The 27,428-nt window shown below is 39.9% G+C and overlaps 2 protein-coding genes across 2 annotated transcripts in view; both read left to right on the forward strand.

Annotated features, from left to right (window-relative positions):
• On the forward strand, positions 1–19,240 carry LOC108176835 (small ribosomal subunit protein eS27-like). Its single transcript, XM_051849599.2, has one exon. The coding sequence runs from the start codon at positions 17,979–17,981 to the stop codon at positions 18,231–18,233; it is 255 nt and encodes an 84-aa protein (XP_051705559.1). The 5' UTR covers positions 1–17,978; the 3' UTR covers positions 18,234–19,240.
• DARS1 (aspartyl-tRNA synthetase 1) overlaps positions 1–27,428 on the forward strand; it is a gene marked incomplete at its 3' end in the record, with an annotated part of 66,391 nt that overhangs the window by 18,295 nt on the left and 20,668 nt on the right. The window contains 2 exon segments of the mRNA XM_070070986.1: positions 22,283–22,385; positions 26,637–26,717. Of these exon segments, the coding sequence (XP_069927087.1) occupies positions 22,283–22,385; positions 26,637–26,717 (184 nt within the window).

Raw genomic sequence — 27,428 nt, forward strand, 5'->3', positions numbered from 1 at the left:
AATTATATCCTGTTGTCAGAGTCAACAATGGTGGGAACGAAGACTCCCAGGGGTTTGGACCATTTTCATACATTAACATCAATGCTTCGTTTGTTTGAAAATGTAGTTATTTAAATTGTCAGTTCAGTGTTGCTGAATACATTAAACTTACAAAAGAGAAAATATGGAGCACAGGCTTAAAATTCATTTGGAATTGCTGAAGCAGCACTCTGTACAGACAAGTCACATTTACTTTCAAGTAGAGTAACAAAAAGCTTGGCAGTCTCAACTCAGCAGAGCAACTTTATTTGTTGTGTTTGTTGAGCTTCATTTCCTCCTACCCTCCCTCCCCCAGTTTGAGATTTGCATGCTGAGCAACAGGTTCTCTAGCTGAATAATAAAAGTGTATAAAGTAAAAGAATGTAGTCTTGTAAAGTATTTCCTCTGGAAGGAAGTAAGACGTATGTTATAATATGTTACAACTGAGCTTTGACGCCTGAAGGTTTAGGGGAAAAAAAAGATAAAACTTGGCTTTTCTCTTACAGTCTTGCTATCTAGCTCTGAGTTCCTATAGAAGCACATTGTTTTGTTCGGCTTGCAAGAGGCAGGATGTTGAAGTAGAAAAAAAAGGTGGTTATACATGCTGTGGCTCTGAGTTAGTTGGTAGTTGTTTATGTGGCTAGTTTTGTTGGCCTGTATGAGAATACTTCAAAAAAAATCTTTGGAAAAATGGAATTAAAAGGTAAGTTTATTTTGGTGCCCAAGTTTTTGAAATCCATGTATAGTCTTTCATAATACACATTTTCCATGAGTTTTTGAAAGTCCCCTTGTATGTTTTTCTCAATTTGAGTTTTTATTTCCATGTTGATGATCAAAGGAAACCTGAGAAAACAATTTTACATTTATAAGTAATACAATACTTTATTTGTGTAAATGGTTCTTAAAAAAGAAATTGGCGACCGGTGTTGTGGCCTAGCAGATAAAGCCACCGCCTGCAGTGCCTGTATTCCATGTGGGCACTGGTTTGAGTCCCAGCTGCTCCACTTCCAATCCAGCTCTCTACTATGGCCTGGGAAAGCTACTGGCTCCTGGCTTCAGATAGGCACAGCTCTGGCCATTGCCACCAATTGGGAAGAGAACCAACGACTGGAAGATCTCTCTTTCTCTCTCTCTCTCTCTCTTTCTCTCTCTCTCTCTGTGTAACTCTGACTTTCAAATAAAAAAATCTTAAAAAAAAAAAAAAAGAAACGGAATCTAGAGTAAATACTATATTCTTCTATTCATTTTTAAGTCTCTTCTTTAAATGTATATTTTCAAAGATGGATTGATACAGGTGGAATTATGAATTTTAGCATTAGAAAAGTTGATCCAATTTAATATCCTAATTTATGTTTGGGCCCATTTTGACACCCCCAAGCACAGTTTTTACATATAGTGTGTGCTCAGTAACTGGTTTTGGTTTAGAGATATATTTATCAAATTGAATTTCGTTGTATCATAGTAAGACATGCTCTTCTGTTTAAAAACTTAAGTGTCATGAAAAAAATCAATTCGTTGATGAATTCAGTAGTATTAGTGCTACTGTTTCTATAGCCCTCTGCTCTCTACTTCACAGTTCTGCATTCAGACACTGCCACCTTCATGTCTTCTTCCTGTCTCTCCTGGTAGTTTCACCTCATAGTCAGTGAGGAGGTCTGCTTGGAGGATGCTTTTTGTCACCCAGCATTTTAAGATCAGTGTGTATGCTGTGAAGTGTGACATAAATGAGCTTGATTACCAGAAGTAAAGTACCTGGAAACCACAAACATGATAAATTACATTTAATCTCCTGGAAAAAAGCAATCTCAAATCAATAAATCTTCATGTTTTTATTTTTTATATATCAACTTTGTTCTTAAAACTAATATATGAAGCTGATCGTTTTATAGAGGATACATTTCTTCCACTAAACTGCATTATAACTGCAGTGTTATTTTCCAAAAGATGAAATTGTAGCCTAAAACTCTTTTGAAAACCCCTCTCACCCATACTATTCACTGAGAGACATTCTGCTCACAAGTGGGCAGTCAATCCATAAGAAGTAAACATCTTAAAGTAATCTACAAGTAAGTTATTCTTATTATTTTGGGTCTTCAGAATCTGGGACTTAGTAACAGAATTGACTTTATCAGATTTAACCAGAGATTACCAGCTGGAAGAGATACTTGGAAGTGGTCTCCTAAGCAGAACTTAGTTAATTGTACTTTCATGGTGCTTAAAGAAAGGCCTTCATCCAATTCAGATGGTATAAGGATGATCTTTCTTCCAGTCATGAGAAAAATAATTTAGCTTGGTTTAATAATTTCTGAAATGGAACTTAATCAAGGACTAGATGTAATTCAGGTTTAACAATTAATTTATGACTTGGAATTTTGTTTTAACAAAGAACATGTGGCTATTTTTGGTCCCCTAGAAAACCAGACTTCATATAATTAGCAATGTGTGGGAAAAGGTTGAGCTGTTACAAATTATAAAGCCTTTGACTGGTTATATACAAGCAGATAGAGCCAATTTTATACAATAGGGTTAACATGTGGTACTCAAATTATAATTATTGAACTTTTGGCACTAGTGTGTTAAGGAATCAAGCTTGAGTAATAGTAGATGTGTAATGACTTTTGCTACTTTATAAAAAAGAAAATTCTCATGACTAAGATCCTAGTGATAAAAATAAGGTTTATTCTAGTGACTTTTTTGTTTTTTTCTGGTGGGTTGATAATGTAATTTCCTAGAAATATGACCTCATGCTCCAGATAGGCCAGTCACCTTGTCCTTTTTGTGTGATTTTAGTCTGTGCTTCTGAGGTAGTTCAGAAATCTTGATCCTTGTTGGTAATAGAAATCTAAGTCACATCTCCTTTCGGACAGAAAGTTAGCAGTATGATAGGTTCAAAGTACTAATTTTTAGTATCTCCTAAAATGTTATTTACTTATTTTTTAAAGATTTTTTTTTTATTTACTTGAAAGACAGGGTTACAGAGAGAGATAGGGACAGAGAGAGAGGTCTTTCTGCTCGTTCACTTCTCAAATGGCTGCAACAGCCAGTCCTGAGCCAGTCCAGAGCCAGGTGCTTCTTCCTCATCTCCCACACGGGTACTGGGGCCCAAGGACTTGGGTCATCCTTCTCTGCTTTCCCAGGTGCATCAGCAGGGAGCTGGATCAGAAATGAAGCAGCCAGAACTCAAACTGGCACCCAGATGGGATGCCAGCACTGCAGGCTTTACCCGCGATGCCACAGTGGCTATCCCTTATTTTTTTATTCACTGCCCACATGCCTACAACATCCTGGTGGGAGCAGGGAACTTCTGTGTGGGCGGCAAAAATTCAATTACTTGAGCTATCCCACTACTTCCCAGGGTCTGGATTAGTAGGTGGTAGGTATGGAATCCAAGAACTTCAGTATGGGATACAGGTCAAGTGCATGTCCACAAAGTACTAACTTTTAAAGAAAATTAAGAACAGAAAGCTTTACTTTGAAAATTATTGCTTGCTCTGTCAGTAATCAATCAAGTGAAATCGTATGTAAACTCTAAAAGCTTTTTAGAACTTATTAAGGGAAACAGTATATGGATTTTTTTTCTTTATCCTTCGAGATCCTTTTCCTGGAAATTATCATTATTGGCTAGGTATAACAAACTGTTTTATTTTCTTATTTTTAGTTTTTATTTATTTTCATTTTATTTGAAAAGCAGAGAGAAAGTTATCTCATCCAGTGGTTCATTCCCCAATATGACTGCAACAGCCAGGGCTGGGATAGGCCAAAGCCGAGAGCCTAGCACTCAATTCCAAGTCTCCCACATAAGTAGCAGGGACCCAGTCCCTGGAGCCCTCATCTCTGCCGTGCGTGTCTGTTACCAGGAAACTGGAAGCAGAGCCAGAACTCAAACTCAAGCACTCCAATACAGGATGCAGGTGTCTCAGGCAGCATCCTAACTGCTGAGGGTCAGATGCTCACCCCACAAACGGTTTTATTTAAAACAGATGTTTATTGGCTCCACTGTGAAAACAAAAAGTTTATTCATGTTTCTTTGCCTCTAATATAAATACATAAATTTTAAAATATTCCTCTATTTGATTTTAACTATGATAAGTAAGAATTTTTATCACATGCACTTCCATATTTATAAGCATGAAGGATAATCCTGTTTTTAGATAGGGCCCTAAAATGAAAGTAATACTTTAATTATTTATTAAAAAATATTTGAGATTAAAGTCTTCTGTGTATCTCTCAAATGATTTTTTTAGATACTTGGCTTCAAATTGTTTTCATCTCTGTTTAGTCTTGTTCTTTATAATTTCTTTTTTTTTTTTTTTAAGATTTATTTATTTATTTGAAAGGCAGAGAGCCAGAGAGAGAATAGTCTTCCATCCACTGGTTTACTCATCAAATGGTTGCAACAGCCGGAGCTGGGCTGATCCAAAGCCAGGAGCCTGGAGCCTCCTCCTCCGGATCTCCCATGTGGGTACAGGGGCCCAAGGAGTTGGGCCATCTTCTACTGCTTTCCCAGGCCACAGCAGAGAACTGATTGGAGTAGAGCAGCCAGGACAAGAATCATTACCCATATCGGATACCAGTACCACAGGCAACAGCTTTACCCACCATGCCACAGTGCCGGCCCCTCTTTATAATTTCTACCACGTGTAATTGGTTAGAGCAAAATAGTCCAATCACTTATTAAACTAAAATTTATTGGGGATACCTGTTCTTCCTGATCCCTCCTTAGGTCTATACTTGTCATAAGTTTCTTTTTTCAATGCCAGTTTTATCTAAAATTTAATGGCTTCCTATTTCCAACCATGTGCAGTATTCTGCCTGCTGGTTCCGTCATTACAGTGTTACTTCCCACTTCAGACTGGACAGACTCTGTGCCAACAATGACCTCTTTTTTTTGTTTTAAGGTTTTATTTATTTTTATTTGAGAGGTAAAGTTATAGACAGTGAGAAGGAGAGACAGAGAGAAAGATCTTCCTTCCGTTGGTTCACTCCCCAAATGGCCACTATAGTCAGAGCTGAGCTGATCCGAAGCCAGGAGCCAGGCATTTCCTCTCGGTCTCCCATGCGGGTGCAGGGGCCCAAGGACTTGGGCCATCTTCCACTGCTTTCCCAGGCAACAGCATAAAGCTGGATGGGAAGAGGGGCAGCCAGACTAGAACCGGTGCCCATATGGGATCTCGGCACTGCAGTTGGAGGATTAACCTATACCACAGTGCCAGCTTTATTCATTATATCTTCATTAATACTTATTGATTGGTTTCTTTCCATTCATTTCTTAGGGGTCTACATATATATTTTTAAAAGGCTGGGTATTTTCCATATATATTAAATATATAAAATATAAATAAATATATCAAATATATTTAATTTTAGGATAGTTTTATTTTTAATAACCTTAAGATGTCGTTCTATAGCATCTTAAAGGCCAGTTTGCATTTGAGAGCTGCTCTGTGAATGTAGTGCCTCTATTAGCATTTACTATCACATTTACAATTGCATTCATCTGTAACTGAATGATATCTGTGTTCTGTGGAGATGATTTCACAGTAGTTTGAATAGAAACACATGCTGACTGGCTTGGTTTCCATGTGGTACCTGGTAGTGGAGACTTTCTGAACTCAAAAAAACCTTTACCATTTGAGCAGTTGTACTGAATCCTATTTTGTCTGTACTGAATCCTATTTTTGTCAGATAACTGATAGAACAATAGTTCTCATGCAAGGAAAAATGTTTCTATTTCCAGTTTCAATATTTAGCAGATTAGATGTTCAATAACCCATTTTATGCATATTTCTAATAATACCACATTAACTTTCACATCAACAAGGAGTTTTATAAAATTATTAGCTGATACTTTATTTAAATTGTTATTGTTGGACTGTGCTCTGCAAAATTTTGGTTAATTTTGAGGCCCAAATATCCTGAACCAAACTCTGAGTTAATGTTTTATGTAATTGTGAACAGGCTTTCTTCACATTATTAGCATTGAAATCATATGCAGAAACAGATTAAATATAGAATTAGTGCTGAGGCTACAGCTTTATACAGTAAACCAAATGTCAGCAGTTTTGTTTTAGTAAATTAATATTGTTTTTATTCTGTTATTCTCTTTAAAAATTCATTTTGATTGTAAACTTAAAGCATCAGCATTTATACTAATTTTATACTTGTTAGGTATTAAAGTAACATAATAAAACTAGTTTCTTTGATTACTGAGAGTCCCTGACTTTTTTTGTTCTACTAAAGAAAGCCTGTATTGTAGTTTCAGAATCCCTGGTCTGTGCCTTATTGAATAGTGTATACTTTTCACCTAGATTATTTTAGACTCCGAATTCTTGGGTTTTGATGAAGAAGAATGAGTTCATAAAATAAGTCTTCATAGAACTACTAGGATGACTTACACCTTTTATTTTTGCAAAGCACTAGTGGACAGCTGGGCCTTAAAGAGGGCCAGAGAACCCAGAGATTTGATTCCCAGTCAACTGGTGACAAAGGGTTTCTCATTGACCAAACTCTTCTCAATCTCCTTCTGAAGTCTCTATTCAACTAAGCTTTAACTTTTGGACTTTGGTATTTTTATTGCATGTGAGATATTTTTAATATTTAAAAACACCTAATTTGTTATTAAAATTCAGTATAGTGACTGTTCTCGCTTTATCTTGACAAGATAACTAGCATGAATTTGTATATTTATTTGTGTTCCTTTTACTAGTCCTATACCAGGTCTGGAAAGTACATTGCAATGGTCACCAGAATCTTCCCCAATATGGCATAGAGGGAAAGTAATAAGTTGGCTTATTATAATAGCAATAATAGGGGCAAGATTTTAGTGCCACAGTCAGGATCGAGCCCCAGTTCTGCTTCCCTTTCCAGCTTCCTGCTTATACCCTGGGAGGTAACAGATGATGGCTCAAGTAGCTGGCTCCCTGCCCCCTACGTGGGAGACCTGGAATGAGTTCTAGGCTCTTGACTTCAGTCTGGCCCAGCCATGACTGTTAGAGGCAATTGGATAGTGAACCAGCAGACAGGAGATCAATCTCTTTCTATCTCACTCTCACTGTCTCTGTTTTTCAAACAAAGAAAAATACATATATTTTCAAAATAAAGGCAGTAATAATGGACATATATTGGGGTCCTGGCCTGAAGCGCCGGCATCCCATATGGGCACCGGTTCAAGACCTGGCTGCTCCACTTCCTCTCCAGCTCTCTGCTATAGCCTAGGATAGCAGTAGAAGATGGCCTAAGTCCTTGGACTCCTGCACCCGCATGGAAGACCCGGAAGAAGCTCCTGGTTCCTGGCTTTGGATCAGCACAGCTCTGGCCGTTGCAGCCAATTGGGGAGTGAACCATCAGATAGAAGACCTCTCTCTCTGTTTCTACCTCTCCTCTGTCTGTGTGACTCTTTCAAATAAATAAATAAATCTTTAAAAAAAATTGACATATACTAAGTATGGAGATGTAAAGTGTTTTACTTGGATTTTCTTGTTTCATCTTCACGGCAGCCCTAAAATGTGTAGATATTCTTTTGAAAGAGTTACAGAGGGACCGGTGCCGTGGCTTACTTGGTTAATCCTCTGCCTGCAGCACTGGCATCCCATATGGGTGCCGGGTTCTAGTCCCGGTTGCTCCTCTTCCAGTCCAGCTCTCTGCTGTGGCCCGGGAAGGCATTGGAGAATGGCCCAAGTGCTTGGGCCCCTGCACCCACATGGGAGACCAGGAAGAAGCACCTGGCTCCTGGCTTTGGATCAGCGCAGTGCTGGCCGTGGCAGCCATTTTGGGAGTGAACCAACAGAAGGAAGACCTTGCTCTCTGTCTCTCTCTCTCACTGTCTAACTCTGTCTGTCAAATAAAAAAAAAAAAAAAGTGTTACAGAGAGAGGTAGAGCTGGTTCCACTCTCCCACAACAGCCAGAGCTGAGTTGATCCGAAGCTGGGAGCCAAGAGCTTCCAGGTCTCCCACGTGGGTGCAGTTGCCCAAGGACCTGGGCCACCACAGCACTGTCTCCCTTTAGTTTGTTCTTTTTCACAAATGAGGAAAGTGAGATTTGAAATATTATTTTAAAAGATTAATTTATTTATTTGAAAGAATTAACAGAGAATCTTCCATCCACTGGTTCACTGCACAGATGGCCACAATGGCCAGAGCTGGGGTGATCTGAAGCCGGAAGCTTCTTCTAGGTCTCCCACATGGGTTCAGGGACTGGAAGACTTGGGCCATCTTCTACTGCTTACCCATGTGTATCAGCAGGGAGCTGGATGGGAAGTGGAGCAGCCAAGACTCAAACCGGTGGATGTATGGGATGTCAGCATTGCAGGCAACGGCTTCACCCACTACACCACAGTGTAGTGTTAAATGTTAAATGTAGTGTTAAATGTTTTGACTAAGGTCTTTTTTTTTTCTTTTTCTAAGGTCTTTTTGACTGCAGGGTTCACACTGTAGCCTCCGTATATTCCTTCCTCTGTTTGATAATATATTAATTCAAAGCCCTTCACAATAGAAGTCTCTTTAGAATATAGTCTATTAGACCCTGTTCCGAAGTTATTGAGAATCAAAATGGTAGGGAGAAAAATTCGTTTAGAAAGTATAACCTGGGGCCGGTGCTGTGGCATTGTGGGTGGAGCCTCTGCCTTTAGTGCCAGCATCCCATGTGGGCGCCAATTTGGGTCTCAGCTGCTCCACTTCCAATCCAGCTCTCTGCTGTGGCCTGGGGGAGCCGTGGAGGATGGCCCGGGTACTTGGGCCCCTGCACCCGTGTTGGAGACCCTGAGGAGGCTCCTGGCTCCTAGCTTCGGATCTGGCTGTTGTGGCCGGATGGGGAGTGGGCCAGCAGATGGGAGACTTCTCTCTCTCTCTCTCTCTCTGCTTCTCATCTCTCAGTATAACTGTGACTTCAAAATAAATAAATAAATCTTAAAAAAGAAAAAAGGTATAACTGAGGGGCTGGCATTTGGCCTAGCACTTAAGACACCACTTGGCATGCCTGCGTCCCATATCAGAGAGCCTGCCTGGATTCAAGTCCTGGATCCAGTTCCCATTTCACCTTCCTGCTCATGTTTACCCTGGGTCTGTGAGGATGAGCGCAAATGCTTAGGTCTCTTCCACTCACATGAGAGATTTAGACTGATTTTCTAGCTCCTAGCTTCAGCCTGTCCCTGCTCCAGCTGTTGCAGTCATTTAGGGAATGAGTCAACTGATAGAAGAATTCTCTCTCATTCTCTCTCTCTCTGCCTTTCAAATAAATACTTGAAAAGCTTTTAGGGGCCTGTGTCTGCAGTTCTGGCATCCCATATGGGTGCCGATTCAAGTTCAGCTGCTTTACTTCTAATCTAGCGCTCTGCTATGGCCTGGGAAAGCAGTAGAAGACGGCCCAAGTCCTTGGGGCCCTGCACCTGCATGGGAGACCGGGAAGAAGCTCCTGGCTCCTTCCCGGCTTCGGATCAGCATAGCTCCAGCTGTTGCGGCCATTTGGGGAGTGAAGCAGCAGATGGAAGACCTCTCTCTCTTTCTTTCTTTTTCTTTCTCCCTCCCTCCCTCCCTCCCTCTCTTTCCCCCTCTGTGTCTCTCTCTGCCTCTGTGTAACTCTGCCTTTCAAATAAGTAAAATCTTAAAAAAAAAAAAAAAAGTAATGGAAGGAAAACTGTTTGAAATTGGAGGAAAAGTTCTAACACCAGATGTGGAGGGGTGGGCCTAATCACGTAGGTCACACGTAGATGTTTGCTGTGGGTTTTTAACTTTTGTTTTGTAAAAAAGATTTATTTATTTGAAAGGTAGAGTGATAGAGAAAAAGAGAAATTTTCTGCCATCCTCTGGTTTACTCCACGAATTGTGGCTACAACCAGGGGCTGGGCCAGGTGAAATCAGAAGCCAGAAACTCCATCTGGGTCACCCAGGTGGGTGGTAGCAGGAACTCAAGTACTTGAGCTGCCATCCACTGTTTCCCAGGCACATTAGCAGGGAAATGGGTCAGAAGCAGAGCAACCAGGACTGGAACCAGCAGTTCTAATGAGGAGTGTGGGTGTCCCATGCAGCAGCTACTTGACGTGCTATGCCACAATACCCACCCACATGTTTGTGTATTATATGTGTCTGTGTGCTAAGTTTACCTGAACACTTTTGTTTGCATTAACCAAACTCTTATTTGCACTAACCAAGTGTTCTCACTGTTGGAGTCTGGCATAGGCAAATATAAAAACTCTCATTGTGCTCAAATTGTTCCCTAATATGACTGCATCCATATTATTGGAACAATTTCACATTTCCAAAACAAGTGTTATGGCAAAACCAGCTGTCTTCTTGAAACAGATTGTGATGTTTGCCCAATCAGTTGATAAAAACATGAGTCTTACCTTTTTGCTTACTGCTTATGGGTGGGGTGAGGAAAATAACCAAATAGAAGATGACTTAAAAGTATCTAATTTGAGAAACGAGACACTAGAACTGAAATGATAACCTTTAATCTATAGCAGGTGGTCTGTATGAGCTGAGACTAAACATGACCCTCTCTCTAGAGCTAGGATAAGCTCACCTTCCTTTAGCACATGTGAGAAATAAAGGGTGGTTACTGAACAAAAGTTGCCTCTTAGCAAAGAAAATGGCAGTGCTATTGGTTAGGCAGCTAATCTCCTCAACTTATTTGTGTTCAGTAAATTAAAGTTCCAGCCTTTTGAGTTCATGAAAAACCCAAAGACTGAAATAGGTTTCTTCTCCAAAAAACATCTTATTTTTTGGCTAATAGTAGTCTACTCCTCCCCTTTCAAGCCTTCTTTTCATTTTGAGTGTCATTATGAAATACCCTGGCCTTACTGGTCCTTTTTTCTCCACTGTCTTCATCATTACTCCTTTTTAACAACTCACTCCTATGGTCACAGCTTGGATTTTTGCCCCTGAGAACTTCACCATTTTATTTTATTTTATTTTTTAAAAGACTTATTTATTTATTTGAAAATCAGAGTTACACAGAGAGAAGAGCCAGGCAGGGAGGGAAGGAGGGAGGGAGAGAGAGAGAGAGAGAGAAAGAAAGGATTTCCATCCAGTGGTTCACTCCCCAGATGGCTGCAACTGCTGGAGCTACACCGATCCGAAGCCAGGAGCCAGGAAATTCCTCTGGGTCTCCCACGTGGGTGCAGGGGCCCAAGGACTTGGGCCATCCTCTACTGCTTTCCCAGGCCATAGCAGAGAACTGGATCAGAAGCAGCCAGGTCTCGAGCCAGCACCCATATGGGATGCTGGCTTTTCAGGCCAGGGCTTTAACCCACTGTGCCACAGCACCGGCCCCAACTTCAGCATTTTAAACTGCAGTCACCATTCTGTCAGACCATAATTTCCACTAGTCTGCTTCTCCCATGCCTCCTAATCTTCTGTTGGACCTCTTCAAGACTTTTAGTCTTTTTTTTATCAGTCTCTGTTTTTTCTCCATTCTTTTCAATCTCCTTCTCACCTTATAGAACCCCATGTTCTGTTCCAAGAACTGCTCTCACTGCATCCTTATCCTCTGTTCCCTTCTTTTTATCTTGCCAGAAGCTCCCCTGTCTCACAGATTCCTGATTCCATTATCTAATGTGGAGATTTGAATGTATTGTATAGTATTTGTCGGTATAACGGTTGATTTCCATTCCTAAACTGGACCCTTGGATATATCATACTTTCTAATGAAAACTGAGTTTTCTAGGCTGCCTGTATTTTCATTGTTTTGCTGAACTCTTCAGGATCTCATTCCTGTTTATCATTTAGTTTCTAATGACAAAGGAAATATTTGGAAAATACTTTGAGTTCCATTCCTTCATATTCTATCAGCTTTCAATCTTGATTTAAAAAGCACATAACCAACAGCATGTAAACCAATCCTGGTGAATTCTTTTGCTTAAATAAAACAAAACATCCTTATTTATAAATGTTCCAGCTTATATTAAATTTTAGAACCAATGCAGCATGAGATCATTCAACAGAATATTTAGTAACACATTCTCTTTGGGTAGCTTTTGTTGATGGGCCAACCAGCCATTCTGCTGGAATCTGATTTAGAAAATAGTGTGTATAGAAATATGTCTGAGAGAGAAAGGGCGATTTAGTCTCCATTTAATTTTCATTCTTAGATCAGTTTTTGTGTATGAAATGCTTGCAGTTATTTTTAGTACTGTGGGAGTGGCTAAAGACTATTTACTTACTTTCAAGATGTTTCCATTTTGAATTTACCATCCAGAGATACCAGACATTAAAACATGAACTCACACACAGCGAAGTGAGAGAAATAATGGTATTTATATGTTAATTCCACAAGGCCTTACATTTACTCTATTCCCTCTGGCCATATACCAGGTGGAAAAAAGCAAGGACTCCACTATTAAAAATATCAACTGAGATAGTTCCAGCTGGGGTTTTGTAATCATTTAAAAGGCAAAATATGGGGTCACTTTTAATATCTTAAGTAGATAACCATCTTAGCATTTACTTTAGATATTAAATCTGAAGTAAATTATCTTTAGCATTATTGACTAAATTGAACCTGCTAGCAATTTCTAGTTTTTGAGTATTTTCCTTAAAAGAAGCATTGTAGTTCAGTTTCTAGTCAACTATTTTCCCAAAATTATCTGTCCTAGGAATATCCAATTAATCAATATAGTAATCAAAAAAGTTGACTCACTAATTGGATTTAAGTGCCACAAGAGTCTTCACCACATTATTTTAATCAATTTGTTGGAAAATCAATTTTCTCATGGCTGAATGTGTATAAAAATGAGACAGTTTGAATGAGTTACATAGAGATGTTTGTACATGTAATTCCCTCGAGATTTTAAGAACAGATTCCTAATTGTATATCTGAATAGTTTAAAGCCTTTAAATGAAATTTGGAAGCAAGAAGATGCTCTCCCTGTCTAGGCCAGTGTTTCTGGATCCTCATCTTATGTGCACATTAGTTATATAATAGTTAGTAGCCAATACTGGAGTTGAGGCAAAAAATTATCCTCTTTTGTCTTTTAATTTATTATTTTATTTTAGTGCCTTTTTATTTAAGGTGATTAACAGACCAGTTTGTGTTGATCAAGGTTGAGTCTTATAAAGTTCAAGTTTTTAGAAGGTAGCCCTGATGGCCTTGTATATATAAGTATTTTATTTTTCTTTGTATTAGTCATTGTGGTTGAATGATTTATTGGTAGCTGGTGAGTCACAGCAGTGTTTCCTATTCTCTAATGAATCACCTAGCAACACACAAGTTTGTTTATTTTCTTTCCTTTCTAGATCTTTCACCTAAAAAAGATGTTTTACTAGTTGGTAGGTTAAAATTTCAGTTTGCCACTTTAACTGTTAGATCTGGAAAATATCAAAACGCTACTCAGAAAAAGTATATTGATTTAGAAAACTTCTGTTTAGCACCTAGTGTGGTCCTGGTACTCTGGTGGATGTGGGAATTTGAAGATGTATATATGACAGGCTGGACTGGAGGTGATCCTGTGGTATACTCCTAAAGGACTAGGCCAAAGTCAGTACCCTAAAGTGGGACCCAATCAGGAAGAGATAAAGGAACTACTTTTTCCCCGGAGTTTTTTGTCTGTCATTTACATGAAAAGTGTACATTTCATTTATATGAAAACTTTTGAATAAAGTTGTGTGCTGTCAAATATTTTTTCACTTTAGATCCTCCACCAGTAACTTCCAAACCACCTACTGCAACAACTACCTTTTCTCAGTGTTTATGATTATTTTTATCTACTCCAGGCCTACCCCACTAGTCTTCAAAATGTGATTTGCTTGAGTCTGTTGTTTTAAAGGGGGAGAAAATAATGAAGCAATCTTTGTTCCTCTCTTTTTCCTTCCCTCGCTTCTTTCATACTTCCTTCTTTTCCTTAAAAGGATGAGAGAGCATTTGAGTTTTTTAGTAGCTAATTTATCAGTAAACTCAGGGCCCATCACTGGATTTTGTCTCAGGTCACATGTTACCTAAAGCATGGGAGGTTTCTGAAGGAGGATCGCAGTATCATAACAAAAAAGAGCACTCACTGGCACCCATACTCTCAGGTTCAGTGTCAGTGTGTTATAGCCAATTTCCATGTACAGTACCTAGATAATTGGTTTATGGGGATTATATATATATATATATTTAATAAGCTGGCCCTCAGAGGCTTTAAATGGATTTCTACAAAGAAACCATAGAGGGCGGGTGCTGTGGCAAAGCAGATAAAGCCACTGCCTGCAGTGCAGTTCGAGACCAGGCTTCTCCACTTCCGATCCAGCTCTCTGCTATGGCCTGGGAAAGCAGTAGAAGATGGCCCAAGTCCTTTGGGTCCCTGCAGCCGTGTGGGAGACCTGGAAGAAGCTCCTGGCTCCTGGTTTCAAATCAGCACAGCTCTAGCTGTTGCGGCCATCTGAGGAGTAAACCAACAGATGGAAGGTCTCTTTTTCTGTCTCTGCCTCTGCCTCTGCCTCTACCACTCTATAACTCTGACCTTCAAATAAATAAATTTAAAAGAAAGAAAAAAACATAGATTGAAGGTAAAACTAAAAATGTAAGTTCAACCAAGATGTTATTGCTGATACTACTACACTTAGATTTTGTGTAGTTTTTTTTTTTTTAAGATTGATTATTTTGCCGGCGCCGCGGCTCACTAGGCTGATCCTCCACCTGTGGCGCCGGCACCCCGGGTTCTAGTCCCGGTTGGGGCGCCGGATTCTGTCCCGGTTGCCCCTCTTCCAGTCCAGCTCTCTGCTGTGGCCCAGGAAGGCAGTGGAAGATGGCCCAAGTGCTTGGGCCCTGCACCCACATGGGAGACCAGGAGGAAGCACCTGGCTCCTGGCTTCAGATCGGTGCAGTGTGCCAACTGTGGCGGCCATTTTGGGGGTGAACCAATGGAAAAGGAAGACCTTTCTCTCTGTCTCTCTCTCTCTCACTAACTCTGCCTGTCAAAAAAAAAAAAAAAAAAAAGATTGATTTATTTGACAGTTAGAGGGAGAGACAAAGGGAGATTTCCATCTACTGGTTCACTCTCCTAGATGGCCACAACAGCCAGTGTTGGGGCCAGGACAAAGCCAACAACTTCTTCCAAGTCTCCCACGAGGGTAGCAAGGGCCCAAGCATTTGGGGGCCATCTTCTGCTACTTTTTTTCCAGGCCATTAGCTGGAAGCTGGATTGGAAATGGAGCAGCCAGGACACAAAACAGCGCCAATATGGGATGCTGGCATTGCAAGCTGCAGCTTTACCCACTACACCACAATGCCTGCCCCGTATTATATAGTTTTGTTTTGTTTTTAAAGGTTTATTTATTTATTTGAAAGAGTTAACAAAGAAAGAGGGAGAGACAAAGGGAGAGAGCAAGAAATGATAGTCTAATCAATTCTAGCAAGATGTCAGTAACTCCCAAATTAAAAATTATCAGGAAAATTATTTGGATTTGCATCCATTCATTATTGCTAAATTATCAAAAATATTTGGAGATATGTAGCTACTCAGTCCTTTTCGATCCATTGATACTATTCTCTCTGTTTTGAAACTTGTTGCTTTCTTGGCTGCTCAAGCACGTTTCTCTTAATTTCTTTTTTCTTTGTTACTTCTTCTCCCTATTGCAGAGTTCTATTATGATCTTCGGCATTTCTGAAGGATAGTAATTGAGAGGCATAAATAAGCCTGCCCGAAAGAAAACAGACTTGTATGATAAGTCATTCCAGATGTATTTCAAAGCCTTTGTAGCCAGATCATATCTGGGAACTCGAGAATTTTATTTTTTATGACTTTATTAAGATTGTGTGAGTCAAAAAGAAAAAAAGTAGCAGATGAACTCAAAACTCAGTATCATGACAACTGTCCAAACCAATCTACAGATTTAATATAATCATTCAAGATACCAAAAGCATTTTTTTTTACAAAAATTTTAAAAACCTGTCCTAAAATATGTACTTGAATCTTAAAGGACTTCACATAGCCAAAATGATCTTTTAAAAAAGCAACGAAGTTGGAGGACTCACACTTTGGATTTTATACCTTGCTATGGGTAGAAAGCATCCTTACTCTGAAAATCCAAAATCTGAAACTTTGAGCATCAACATGACATCACAAGTAGAAAACTCTGCATGTAACCTCATATGAAAGGTCTGAATCAAAATGCAGGATCACTAAAACTGTTGTCTAAAATTACCCTCAGGCTCTGTGCTTTAGGTATATATGAAACAAATGAATTTTATGTTTAGACTTGGATCCCATCCCTAAGATATCTTATTATATATATGGAAATATTCAAAATCTGAGAAAATTTGAAATCTGAAACACTTATAATCTCAAGCATTACTAAAAAGGGAAACTCAACCATTCTAGGCTACAGTAATCAAAACTATGTTGTACTGGCATAAAGATGGACATACAGGCCGTTGCCGCAGCTCACTTGGCTAATCCTCCGCCTGTGGCGCCGGCACCCCGGGTTCTAGTCCCGGTCAGGGCACCGGATTCTGTCCCGGTTGCTCTTCTTCCAGTCCAGCTCTCTGCTCTGGCCCCGGAAGGCAGTAGAGGATGGCCCAAGTGCTTGGGCCCTTCACCTGCGTGGAGACCAGGAAGAAGCACCTGGCTCCTGGCTTCGGATTGGCGCAGCACACCAGCCTTAGCGGCCATTTGGGGGGGGTGAACCAACAGAAAAGGAAGACCTTTCTCTCTGTCTCTCTCTCTGTCTCTCTCTCACACTGTTGAACTCTGCCTGTAAAAAAAAAAAAAAAAAAGATGGACCTATAGACTAGTGGTGTAAACAGCCTCATGTATGTGGTCAATTGATTTCTGAGAAGGGTACCAAGTAAGTCACACGGCCAAACTCAAAGGAGCAAGTACTTTCTGCTTATATGAAGCCATGGCAAGAGTGTGGGTGAATACTACTACCATAGGACAATCAAGACATGAGATGAGTATTTAACTTTTTCTCAATGATAGAAGGGTATCTGTGGCTCTTTTCCATTTCCTGGTTTTGGTGTGTTTATACTTGTGTATGCATAAACTTCAGTTGACTTCAGCAATATCCAATAATTGTTCCTACTTCTAGTTGTTCCGTCAGACTTTTTTAGTTTCTTTCTTTTTTTTAAGATTTACTTTGTTTATTTGAAAGGCAGAGTGATAAGGAGAGACACAGAGAGATGATCTGTCCACTGGTTCACTCCCCAAATGGTGGCAACTGCTCGACCAGCAGAAGCCAGAAGCCAGGAGATTCTTCCTGGTCTCCCATGTGGGTGCAAGGGTCCAAGTACTTGGTCTCTCTTCTGCTGCTTACCCAAGCACACTAGCAGGGAGCTAGATTGGAAGTAGAGCAGCTGGGACTCAAACAGGCACCCATATGAGGTGTCCACAGCTTTACCCACCACAATACAATGCTGGCTTCCAGTTTCTTGCTTTTTATGTAATACAGATATGATAACTGATAATAAAGATTGATAGAACTATAGATAATGAAAGTGTCCCTCAAGTGAGGCACAAGTGAGGGCCCAAGTAGTAAAGTGTATGTTACTAATGTTCTTTCAAATAACTGGGTACTGTTTGTTTTTTCCAAGTTACCTATTTCATAATTGTTTGAATTAGTCATGTATTGTATATATTTGTTTCTAAAAAAGCTTGAGGGGCTGATGCTCTGATGTAGTAGACTAAGCCTCTGCCTGTGACATTGGCATCCTGTATGGGCACCAGTTTGTGTCTCAGCCACTTCTCTTCCAATCCCACTGCCTGGGAAGTGGAAGATGGCCCAAGTGCTTGGGCTCCTGCGCCCACATGGAAGACCCGAAGAAGCCCCTGGCTCCTGGCTTTGAATCGGCCCAGTTCCAGCCATTTGGGGAGTGAACCAGCAGATGAAAGACCTTTCTGTCTGTCCCTCTCTCTGTAATTCTGCCTCTCAAGTAAATAAGTAAATCTTTAAAAAAAAAAAAAAAAAAAGAAGAATCTTGAGCAAGGAGTATTTAGAATAGTGGTTAAGGCATCCAGTTCTCGCCTTTCCGGCCTACCCACGGGAATATGCCTCTCACAAAGGATCTCCTCCATCCCTCTCCAGAAGAGGAGAAGAGGAAACACAAGAAGAAGCACCTGGTGCAGAGCCCCAATTCCTATTTCATGGATGTGAAGTGCCCAGAATGCTATAAAATCACCACGGTTTTCAGCCATGCACAAATGGTAGTTTTGTGTGTTGGCTGCTCCACTGTTCTCTGCCAGCCTACAGGAGGAAAAGCAAGGCTTACAGAAGGATGTTCCTTAAAAAGGAAGCAGCACTAAAAGCACCCTGAATCAAGATGAGTGGGAAACCTTCCCAATAAACACATTTTGCATTTAAAAAAAAAAATCCAGTTCTCTTATCAGAGTTCCTGGATTCAATTCCCTACTCTGGCTCCTGACTCAAGTTTTCTGCTAGTACAGACCCTAGGATGAAGTAGTGATGGCTCAACTGTTTGGGTCCCTGCTACTCATGTGGAAACCTTGGATTGAGTTCCCAGCTCTCAGCTGTTGCCATGGCTGTTGTAAACATTTAGGGAGTGGATGGGCACATGGAGCTCTCTGTCTCTGTCTCTCTACCTCTCAAATAAATTTTTTAAAAATTCAAAATATTTGTATAGAACAGTTTTCATAAAGATGGGTGCTTTTTATGATTTTCTTTTATAAAGACAGTTTTAGTTAGAACTGAGCTATTTATTGATGGTTGACAGTTCCTAATGGATGGCATGAAATCAGTTATGCCTATTAGCTAGAGCATTTTAATATCAAGACCAGGCTAATGTATCTTATTTGAAGAGTGATTAATTATAGGGAGGGTCAGAAGGATGGTTAGAAAATGAAAGGGGTATAAAACACAATACAGTGATAGTGTGAGGGGATAGTAATAATAAAAATAGCTGACTTAGCTCTTAGAAGATGTGTTTAATTTACTTGATTCATTTCTCTAGCAATAAAATAGTGCCCAGGAGTTTCTCTGCCTTGCACCATCTTTTTTCTTTTTTCTTTTTTTTTTCCCACCCTTACTATATCTGCTGTAAAAATTAAGGCTTTTAGTTGCTGTTAGATCCAACCCTTTTTCAAAACATAGATGTAGTAGTATATTAGTTTCAAAATGTAAACCTAAAATCTTAATAGAGTCACTAATTCTAAATATCAAGTGTAGTCTGACCCCTTTTCATAAATTTTTTTGTTTTAATTTTTTCCTCCTGAATTTGCTATTATCAAAAATATGTAGGAATAGGTTTAGAAGTAGCTATATAGAAATACTTGAGATAAATTATCCAAAGTTCAAAAAATCAGAATGTTTTTTTTTTTTTTTTTTTTTTTTTTTTTTGGCAGAGTGGACAGTGAGAGAGAAAGAGACAGAGAGAAAGGTCTTCCTTTTGCCGTTGGTTCACCCTCCAATGTGGTGCGCTGCGGCTGGCGCATCGCTGATCCGAAGCCAGGAGCCAGGTGCTTCTCCTGGTCTCCCATGCAGGTGCAGGGCCGAAGCACTTGGGCCATCCTCCACCGCACTCCTGGGCCATAGCAGAGAGCTGGCCTGGAAGAGGGGCAACCGGGACAGAATCCGGCACCCCGACCGGGACTAGAACCCGGTGTGCCAGAGCCGCAAGGTGGAGGATTAGCCTATTGAGCCACGGCACCGGCGATTTTATTGATATCTAAATAGGCTGGGGTTTTGTGTGTACGTATGTTTATTTTCATTTCCTTGAAAGGCAGACTTGACAAATAAATGTTTCAGTACACTCCCCAAATTGCCCAGCCATGGCTGGGCAGGCCAAAATTGGGAGTCTAGAACTCCTTCTGGGTTTTCCGTGTGGGTGGGAAGTAAAATGAAGCCTCTTAATCCTTCTGGTCTCAGAGGAACCTTATGTTCGTTCAATAACTACTTCTTTGCTGTAATAAAGTCTGAGTTTCTTCAGTACACAAGATTGTTTTGTTTTGTTTGAGAGGTAGAGTTACAGAGAGGAAGACACAGAGAAAGGTCTTTCATCCTCTGGTTCACTCCCCAATTGGCCGCAAGGGCCCAATAACATGGGCCATCCTCTACTGCTTTCCCAGGCCATAGCAGAGAGCTGGGTCAGAAGAGGAGCAGCTGGGAGACGAACTGGTGCCCATATGGGATGCCAGCGCTGCAAGCAAAGGCTTAGCCCACTGTGCCACAGCACCAGCCCCTAGTACACAAGATTTTAACTAGGTATTAAGTGATAGTTCTAGTTCAGCTGACTTAAGAGAATACAAGAGATGTGTTCATTGGGCGGGCATAGGTTAAGCCTCCGCCTGTTTTGCCAGCGTCCCATATGGACACCAGTTCAAGTCCCAGTTGCTCTATTTTGATCCAGCTCCCTTCTAATGGCCTGGGAAAGCAATGGAAGCTAGACTAAGTGCTTGGGCCCCTGTAGCCATGTGGGAGTCCCAGAAGAGGCTCCTGGTTCCCAGCTTCGGAGCAGTCCAGCTCTGCCTATTGTGGCCATTTGGGGAGTGATGCAGCAGATGGAAGATGTCTTTCTCTGTCTCTTCTTTTTATCTATAACTCTACCTCTCAAATAAATAAATAAATCTTTAAAAAAAAGATGTGTACTACTGATTTTTTAAAAAAGGTAATTGGTAACAAAAATGCAGAATTCTAGGCAATGTAACAGGTTCTTACTTCACAACTCTTCAGCTCTTTGTTTTAATCCCTTTCCAACCTAGAACAAATTCATTGTATAGGATTGTGGTGGTGTTCCTGGTGTAAAATAAGTTGAGTTTCTGAAATGCCTGAGAGTACCACAATGACTAAGGATCCTGTTCCTCATCAGAATGAATAGAACCTTCCATGAAAGTTAAATCTTGTCCTTTTCACCAAATATTTTGTGACATTCTATCAATATAAAGCTACATAAAACTGGTGAATTTTGTATGAGATCACCATTTTGGAAAATATCTTTTCTTCCTTGGTTGTGTACTAGAGATAAAATAATTGTGTTTAATAAGCTACTTCATATGTTTTATATTTCAGAATTTGAGGATCCAGTATTCAGAATTTAAGTTTTTTATAGAATAAGCTGCCCCAGATAGCCATTTGTTTTACATTTATCATGCATTAAGGATCATATATGCATTCTTTGAGAGTACACAGTCTGGGAGGCTGTTATAAATCAATGACAAAGGGGCCAACGCTGTGGCATAGTGGGTAAAGCTGCCACTTGCAGTGCTGGTATCCCATATTGGCGCCTGTTTGAGTCCCGGCTGCTCCACTTCCAATCCAGCTTTCTGCTATGGCCTGGGAAAGCAGAAGATGGCCCAAGTCCTTGGACCTGTGCACCTATATGGGAGACCTGGAAGAAGCTTCTGGCTCCTAAGTTTGGATCAGCCCAGCTCTGGCCATTGGGGCCATTTGGAGAGTGTATCAGCGGATGGAAGACCTCTCTCTCTCTCTCTCTGCCTCAGCCTCTGTAACTCTGCTTTTCAAATAAATAAATAAATCTTAAAAAAAATCAGTGACAAAGTATTCTCAAACTATAGGTAATGCAAATTTAATTGCAAAATAATACTCTTATGTCCTCTTATTACCTTGAAATCTTTTCAGTCAATGTTCTTGTATTGTTTAATTCCATTTTGTATCAGTAATTGCATTTATTAAAAGCATTGTTTGTTATAAGAAATGCTGATCTTAGTGAATCTCAAATATAGCAATGGAAATGTTCTTTAATAAATAATTGAAAGAGTTTTTTTTTTTGTTTGTTTAAGATTTTATTTATTTGAGAGGTCAAGTTAAAGACAGTGAGGGGGAGAGACAGAGAGGTCTTCCATCTTCTAGTTCACTCCCCAACGGCCACAACAGCTGCAGCTGGATTGATCCGAAGCCAGGAGCTTCCTCCAGTTCTCCCATGTGGGTGCAGGGGCCATCTTCCACTGCTTTCCCAGACCATAGCATAGGTCTGGATCAGAAGTGGAGCAGCCAGGACTAGAATTGGTGCCCATATGAGGTGCTGGTGCCATAAGCAGAGGATTAACCCACTGCACCACAGTGTCAACCCCATTTTTTAAATTAATTTATTTATTTATTTTACTACTTTTCACAGTCCAGTACTGGTCTGATTGGCTTTTGTGTCCAGAATATTGTATAAATGATAACTAAATTATGGCATAAAAAATATCTCTTCAAAAAATCTCACAAAGTGTGCTGCATAATAGCTTATTATAAGTAGGTTAAATAAACCGGTTTTATCTCAAGTGGCTTACTGTATTAAAAGAATTTAATATATTCAGCTTTACTGCTGAAACACCAAATGAATTCTGACACCTCTGATGAGATGATTAAAGTAGGGAATTTCTTCTTTTGACAGCATCAACAAAGAGAGCATCGTAGATGTGGAAGGCGTTGTGAGAAAAGTGAATCAGAAAATTGGAAGCTGTACACAACAAGATGTTGAGTTACATGTTCAGAAGGTAACTCTTTTCAGAATATAAAAGTATGTGTAGAAATAGATTTGAGTAGTTTTTAAAACTTTTCATGTCAAATCCATGTGCTGTTAATTAGAGTTGATGTAAAATATTGAGATTTATAAGTTGATTCCTGAATCAGATCTGCTCCTGTGGCATTGACTATATGGTACCATGAGGGTTCCCAGGGGAGAGAGACAGCAGCACTAGTACACATACATTTTTCAAGCTTCTTTTTATTTAATGTGTGCTGAATATTCCATTTGTCAAAGTCACATGGAAAAACAGATTTATGGGATGGAAAAATTGATTCCAGCTCTTGGTGGGAAGACAGGGAATATCATTGCAAAGGAACATCTTTGCAGGAGGAATTATTGCAGCTCTTTTTACACAGTCTACCACAGTCATGTAGGAAAAAGTATAGACCACATCTAAAAAGCTTATTCAATATTAGGAACCTACCTCATGAATTTTCTTCTGCGGTAATAACCTTTTGAAGGTTTATTAATGATTCTTAATAATTATATTTCATTATAGTTCTGTGATTTTTATGGCATAGAGTCGTCAAAAGAGAGAGTATAAGACTTATTGATCCTTCATCAGTTTTTTTTTCTTCAGGCATACAAATACGAGTGTTCATTGTCACTGAAAAGAAAGTACCATGTGTAAATACATGCATATTTAGTACTATTGAAGTAACCCCACAGTGTTGAACCTGTGGCTCAGATTTAGATCTAGATTGTGTCTATAACATGAATCATTAAATTTCTCTTAAGGAATAGTCTTTAAGACAAACTGGTAGGCCGGCGCCGCGGCTCACTAGGCTAATCCTCCGCCTGCGGCGCTTGCACCCCAGGTTCTAGTCCCGGTTGGGGCGCCGGATTCTGTCCCAGTTGCTCCTCTTCCACTCCAGCTCTCTGCTGTGGCCTGGGAGTGCAGTGGAGAATAGCCCAGGTCCTTGGATCCTGCACCTGCATGGGAGACCAGGAGGAAGCACCTGGCTCCTGGCTTTGGATTGGTGCAGTGCGCCGGCCGTAGTGGCCACTTGGGAGGTGAACCAACGGAAAAAAGGAAGACCTTTCTCTCTGTCTCTCTCTCTCTTTCACTGTCTAACTCTACTGCCCAAAAAAAAAAAAAAGACAAACTGGACTGGTTTCTTCTTAACCCCCACCTCCACTCCTGTGGAAGTATGTGTGTACATGAGCATATGTAAGAGAGACAAACAGTCTGACAGGCAGACAGATTCAGAGACATGGCACCATATGTACTCCGTAATTTGAGTGTATGGTGGTATTTAACTGAACTGATTGTTACAGAAAGTCCAGAGGTGCATGTTTAGACTAGTGGTTAGCATAACAGTTAAGATGACTGCATCCCATATTGGAATACCTGGTTTAGATACCCTGCTGTGGCTGCTGACTCCAGCTTTCTGCTAATGCAGACTTTGGGGAGCAGCAGTGACAGCTTAAGTTGATTAGGTCTTTGCCACTAACATGGGAGACCCGAATTGAGTTCCTGGCTCTGCTTGCTTACTTTCTTTCTTTCTTTCTTTCTGTCCTTTTTTTTTTTTCTTTTCTTTTTTTTTAATTATTTGACAGGTAGAGTTATAGACGGTGAGAGAGAGAGACAGAGATAAAGCTCTTCCTTCCATTGGTTCACTCCCAAAGTAGCCACTACAGCCAGCGCTATGCCAATCCGAAGCTAGGAACTAGGTGCTTCTTCCTGGTCTCCCATGTGGGTGCAGGCACCCAAGCACTTGGGCCATCCTCCACTGCCCTCCCGGGCCACAGCAGAGAGCTGGACCGGAAGAGGAGCAACTGGGACTAGAACCCAGCGCCCATATGGGATGCCAGCACTGCAGATGGAGGATTAACCAAGTGAGCCACAGCGCCGGCCCCCCTGGCTCTGCTTTCAGCCCTCACCCAGCCTGAAACATTGCACAGATTTGGAGAGTGAACTACTGGATGTGCTCTCTCGCTCGCTCTCTCTCTCTCTCTCTGTCTTTTTCTGTCTATTTCTCTCTCGCGCTCTCTCTTTCCTTCTCACACACACACACAAATAAAAGTTTATTTACTTGAAAGGCAGAGGTACAGAGAGGGAAAGACAGAGGGAGAGGTCTTCCATCTGTTGGCTTACTCCCTAAATGGCTGCAACTGCCAGAGGTGCACCAGGCTGAAGCCTGGAATGTGGAACTCCACAGGAGGGTAGCAGGGGCCCAAGATTGGGCCATCCTCTGCTGCTTTTTCCAGGCCATTAGCAGGGAGCTGGATTGGAAGTGGAGCAGCCGGAACTTGAACCCGCGCCCATATAGGATGCCTGCATCACAAGCAGCAGTTTTACCTGCTATAGCACAATGCCAACCCTAATAAATAATTTTTTAATTAAGATGTCCACATACACTGGCCAAGAAACATAGCATGCCTCATCTTTCTTATAATCTTATAATGCTTTAATAAAATGTTTTGACTAGGGCAAGGAAATGCAATTTTAAGGTATTCTGCCATAAAAAAGAAAAAGAGATGAAATCTTGTCATTTACAACAGGAAGGATGGAACTGGAGGTCATTATATTAAGTGAAATAAGCTAAGCACAGAAAGACAGGTATCATGTCATATCACTCATATGTGGAGTCTAAAACAAATGTGATTTCTTAGGAGTTAAAAGCATAATAGTGGTTAACAGGCTGGGGAAGGGGAGGAAACGAAAGGAAAAGGTTAATGGGCACTAAGTTATGGTTAGGTAAAAATAAGACTTTCTGGGGTTCTGTTCCATAGTGACCATAGATAATGTTAATGTATTACATTTCTGTATTTAAAAAGAATTTGAAGATGGGATTTTGGATGTGTATGCTGTAAAGGAATGGTCAGTGCTTGTGGAGATAGATCTGTTTACCCTAAATATATATTACACATTGTATACATACATTGAAATATTACATGCTCTTCCATAAATATGTATACTTTCTATGTGTCTGTTAAAATGTGTTATTAACAAAGCCTTTAAAGATACTATCTAGAATGCAAGACAACCTTAATAATAAAGAATAAGGAGCTTGCAAATTTTGCCACAAAACATAAAGTGTTATTTATTAAATAGGATTTTATAAAAAGCAATGACTTTCAGTCAGCAATTGCTGAATGTATATACATTGTGCCAAGCATGATGTGTGGTTCTGGGAATCAAAATACAACCTAGTGAAGGACATCAATTTCCACTTGTCAAAGTGGAAGATGCCTTGTGTTCTCCAACTTGGGATTGGAGGTCAAGTTTTCCTGTTAATTCATCAAAGGTGAACCCTACACTTTGTGTGAAGAGAATGGTGATAAATAATTTTATTTTACTAAAGGGGGACTGAAGTATCCTTCTGACATTTTTTTCTTGAAGTGTCTGAGCTGAATGCTAAATATGATCTGCAAACTCGTAAGGGTGTAATTTTCTTTTCCTGAATTAACTAAATAATATCTGTTTCCCTTTTGTGCTTTAGCAGATTTTCCAGGTGTAGTCAGGGCTAAGTAATATGGTAATATGTTTTTTAGTGGTAGCCAAAAAACCCTAGCGGAGTTTTTATGACCAAATTGCTTTTTATCACTAAAATGTGAAATTGGTATTAGTGGATATTGAGGGAAATTTAGCAACATAACCCATAAAGGAACATCCTTTAAGGCAGCTCCCAATTAGAACAGCAGCAAATAATCAGATGTAATGTATTTGATGAGAGGAGGCAATGAAGGGATAATTGGGGAAAAAAATGAACGAAAGAAGGAAGAGGAGTTTTAACAGATGGACGAATTTGGACCTAGTGTAAGCACTGACCCAGTGCTGTTAACAGCAGTAACAACTCATATGTTAATAAACCCATCCTGTGAGTAAACTGTTTTCACATCCCTTACTCTGTTTTATTCTTTCAGTAGACCTCCTTTTAATTGAAGCCCTGAGATGGAGCTTTTTTATGATAAAGCTAGGCCTTAGGCTCAGTCCCATGTATTCCAGTCATTACTTACTTATTACAATGATATGCATCTTAGGGTTTACTAAGTGTTTGTTGGCCTAGCAACCCATAGAATAAGGCAAGAAACATTATTATCCACATTTTATAGGTGAAAAATATTCTTCACTTTTTTTATTTCAGCAGGTAGTTTCAGTTAAAGATGTATGCAAACACTACATCATGTTAAGTCAGTGGTAGATTATTGTTTTAACCAAAAGATACCAGTTTTTTTGTGCTTCCTGTTATTTTTGGCAATCTCTCACTTTCAGATTTATGTGATCAGTTTGGCTGAACCCCGCCTGCCCCTGCAGCTGGATGATGCCATTCGGCCTGAGATAGAAGGAGAAGAGGTAAAAATTACAAAGTATTGTGCTTCCTCTGTGTGTTTAGTCTGTAAAACACTGAAAACCTGGTGCCCTACTTTTGTATTAAGGGTGATGGTAAATTGATTTGAAATCTATTTTTATTTATATTTGCTCTTACATCAGCAAATCTCAAACTTTTTGGTCTTAAAAATAAGTGAAGACTCTAAAAGCTTTTATTTTTGTTATCTATCAACACTTACAGTATTAGAACTTAAAGCAAGTTTTAAAATAGTAATGTAAATGTATTATGTGTATATATTATATAAATAACAAAAACATTTTATGAAAAATAACTTTTCCAAAACAAAAAATAATTTTATATCAACAGTGAAATTTTGGTATACATCTATAAATTTTGATCACATTGGAATTAGTGAAAGACAACTTGATTCTCATATTGCCTCTACATTTATTTTGTTATGATAGTACACATCATGTAGTCTTTGGAAAACTCACTATACTCATGAAAAATGAGTGAAAAAGCATTTTTATGGAAAAAGAAGTTTAACTTCATGGACTCCCCAAAAGAAATCACTTTGAGAACTACTACTTTATGTCAGTTTTTGTCTGCTCCTTGAATTTAGGACTAGCAAGTAAATCCGGGAATCAATGAAGGTACAGGTTGTTAATTCTTCTGTTGTCTCAATAGTGAGGCAAGGCTTTTGGAGCTGGAGGAGGGAAAGAGGGGGAAAAAAA

The sequence above is a fragment of the Oryctolagus cuniculus genome, chromosome 3 (genome assembly GCF_964237555.1).
Source record: "Oryctolagus cuniculus chromosome 3, mOryCun1.1, whole genome shotgun sequence".
NCBI classification, from domain to species: Eukaryota; Metazoa; Chordata; class Mammalia; order Lagomorpha; family Leporidae; genus Oryctolagus; species Oryctolagus cuniculus.

Excerpts from the sequence above, each read along its gene's own strand:
- LOC108176835 (XM_051849599.2), top strand. The coding sequence starts at position 17,979 with ATGCCTCTCACAAAGGATCTCCTCCATCCCTCTCCAGAAGAGGAGAAG.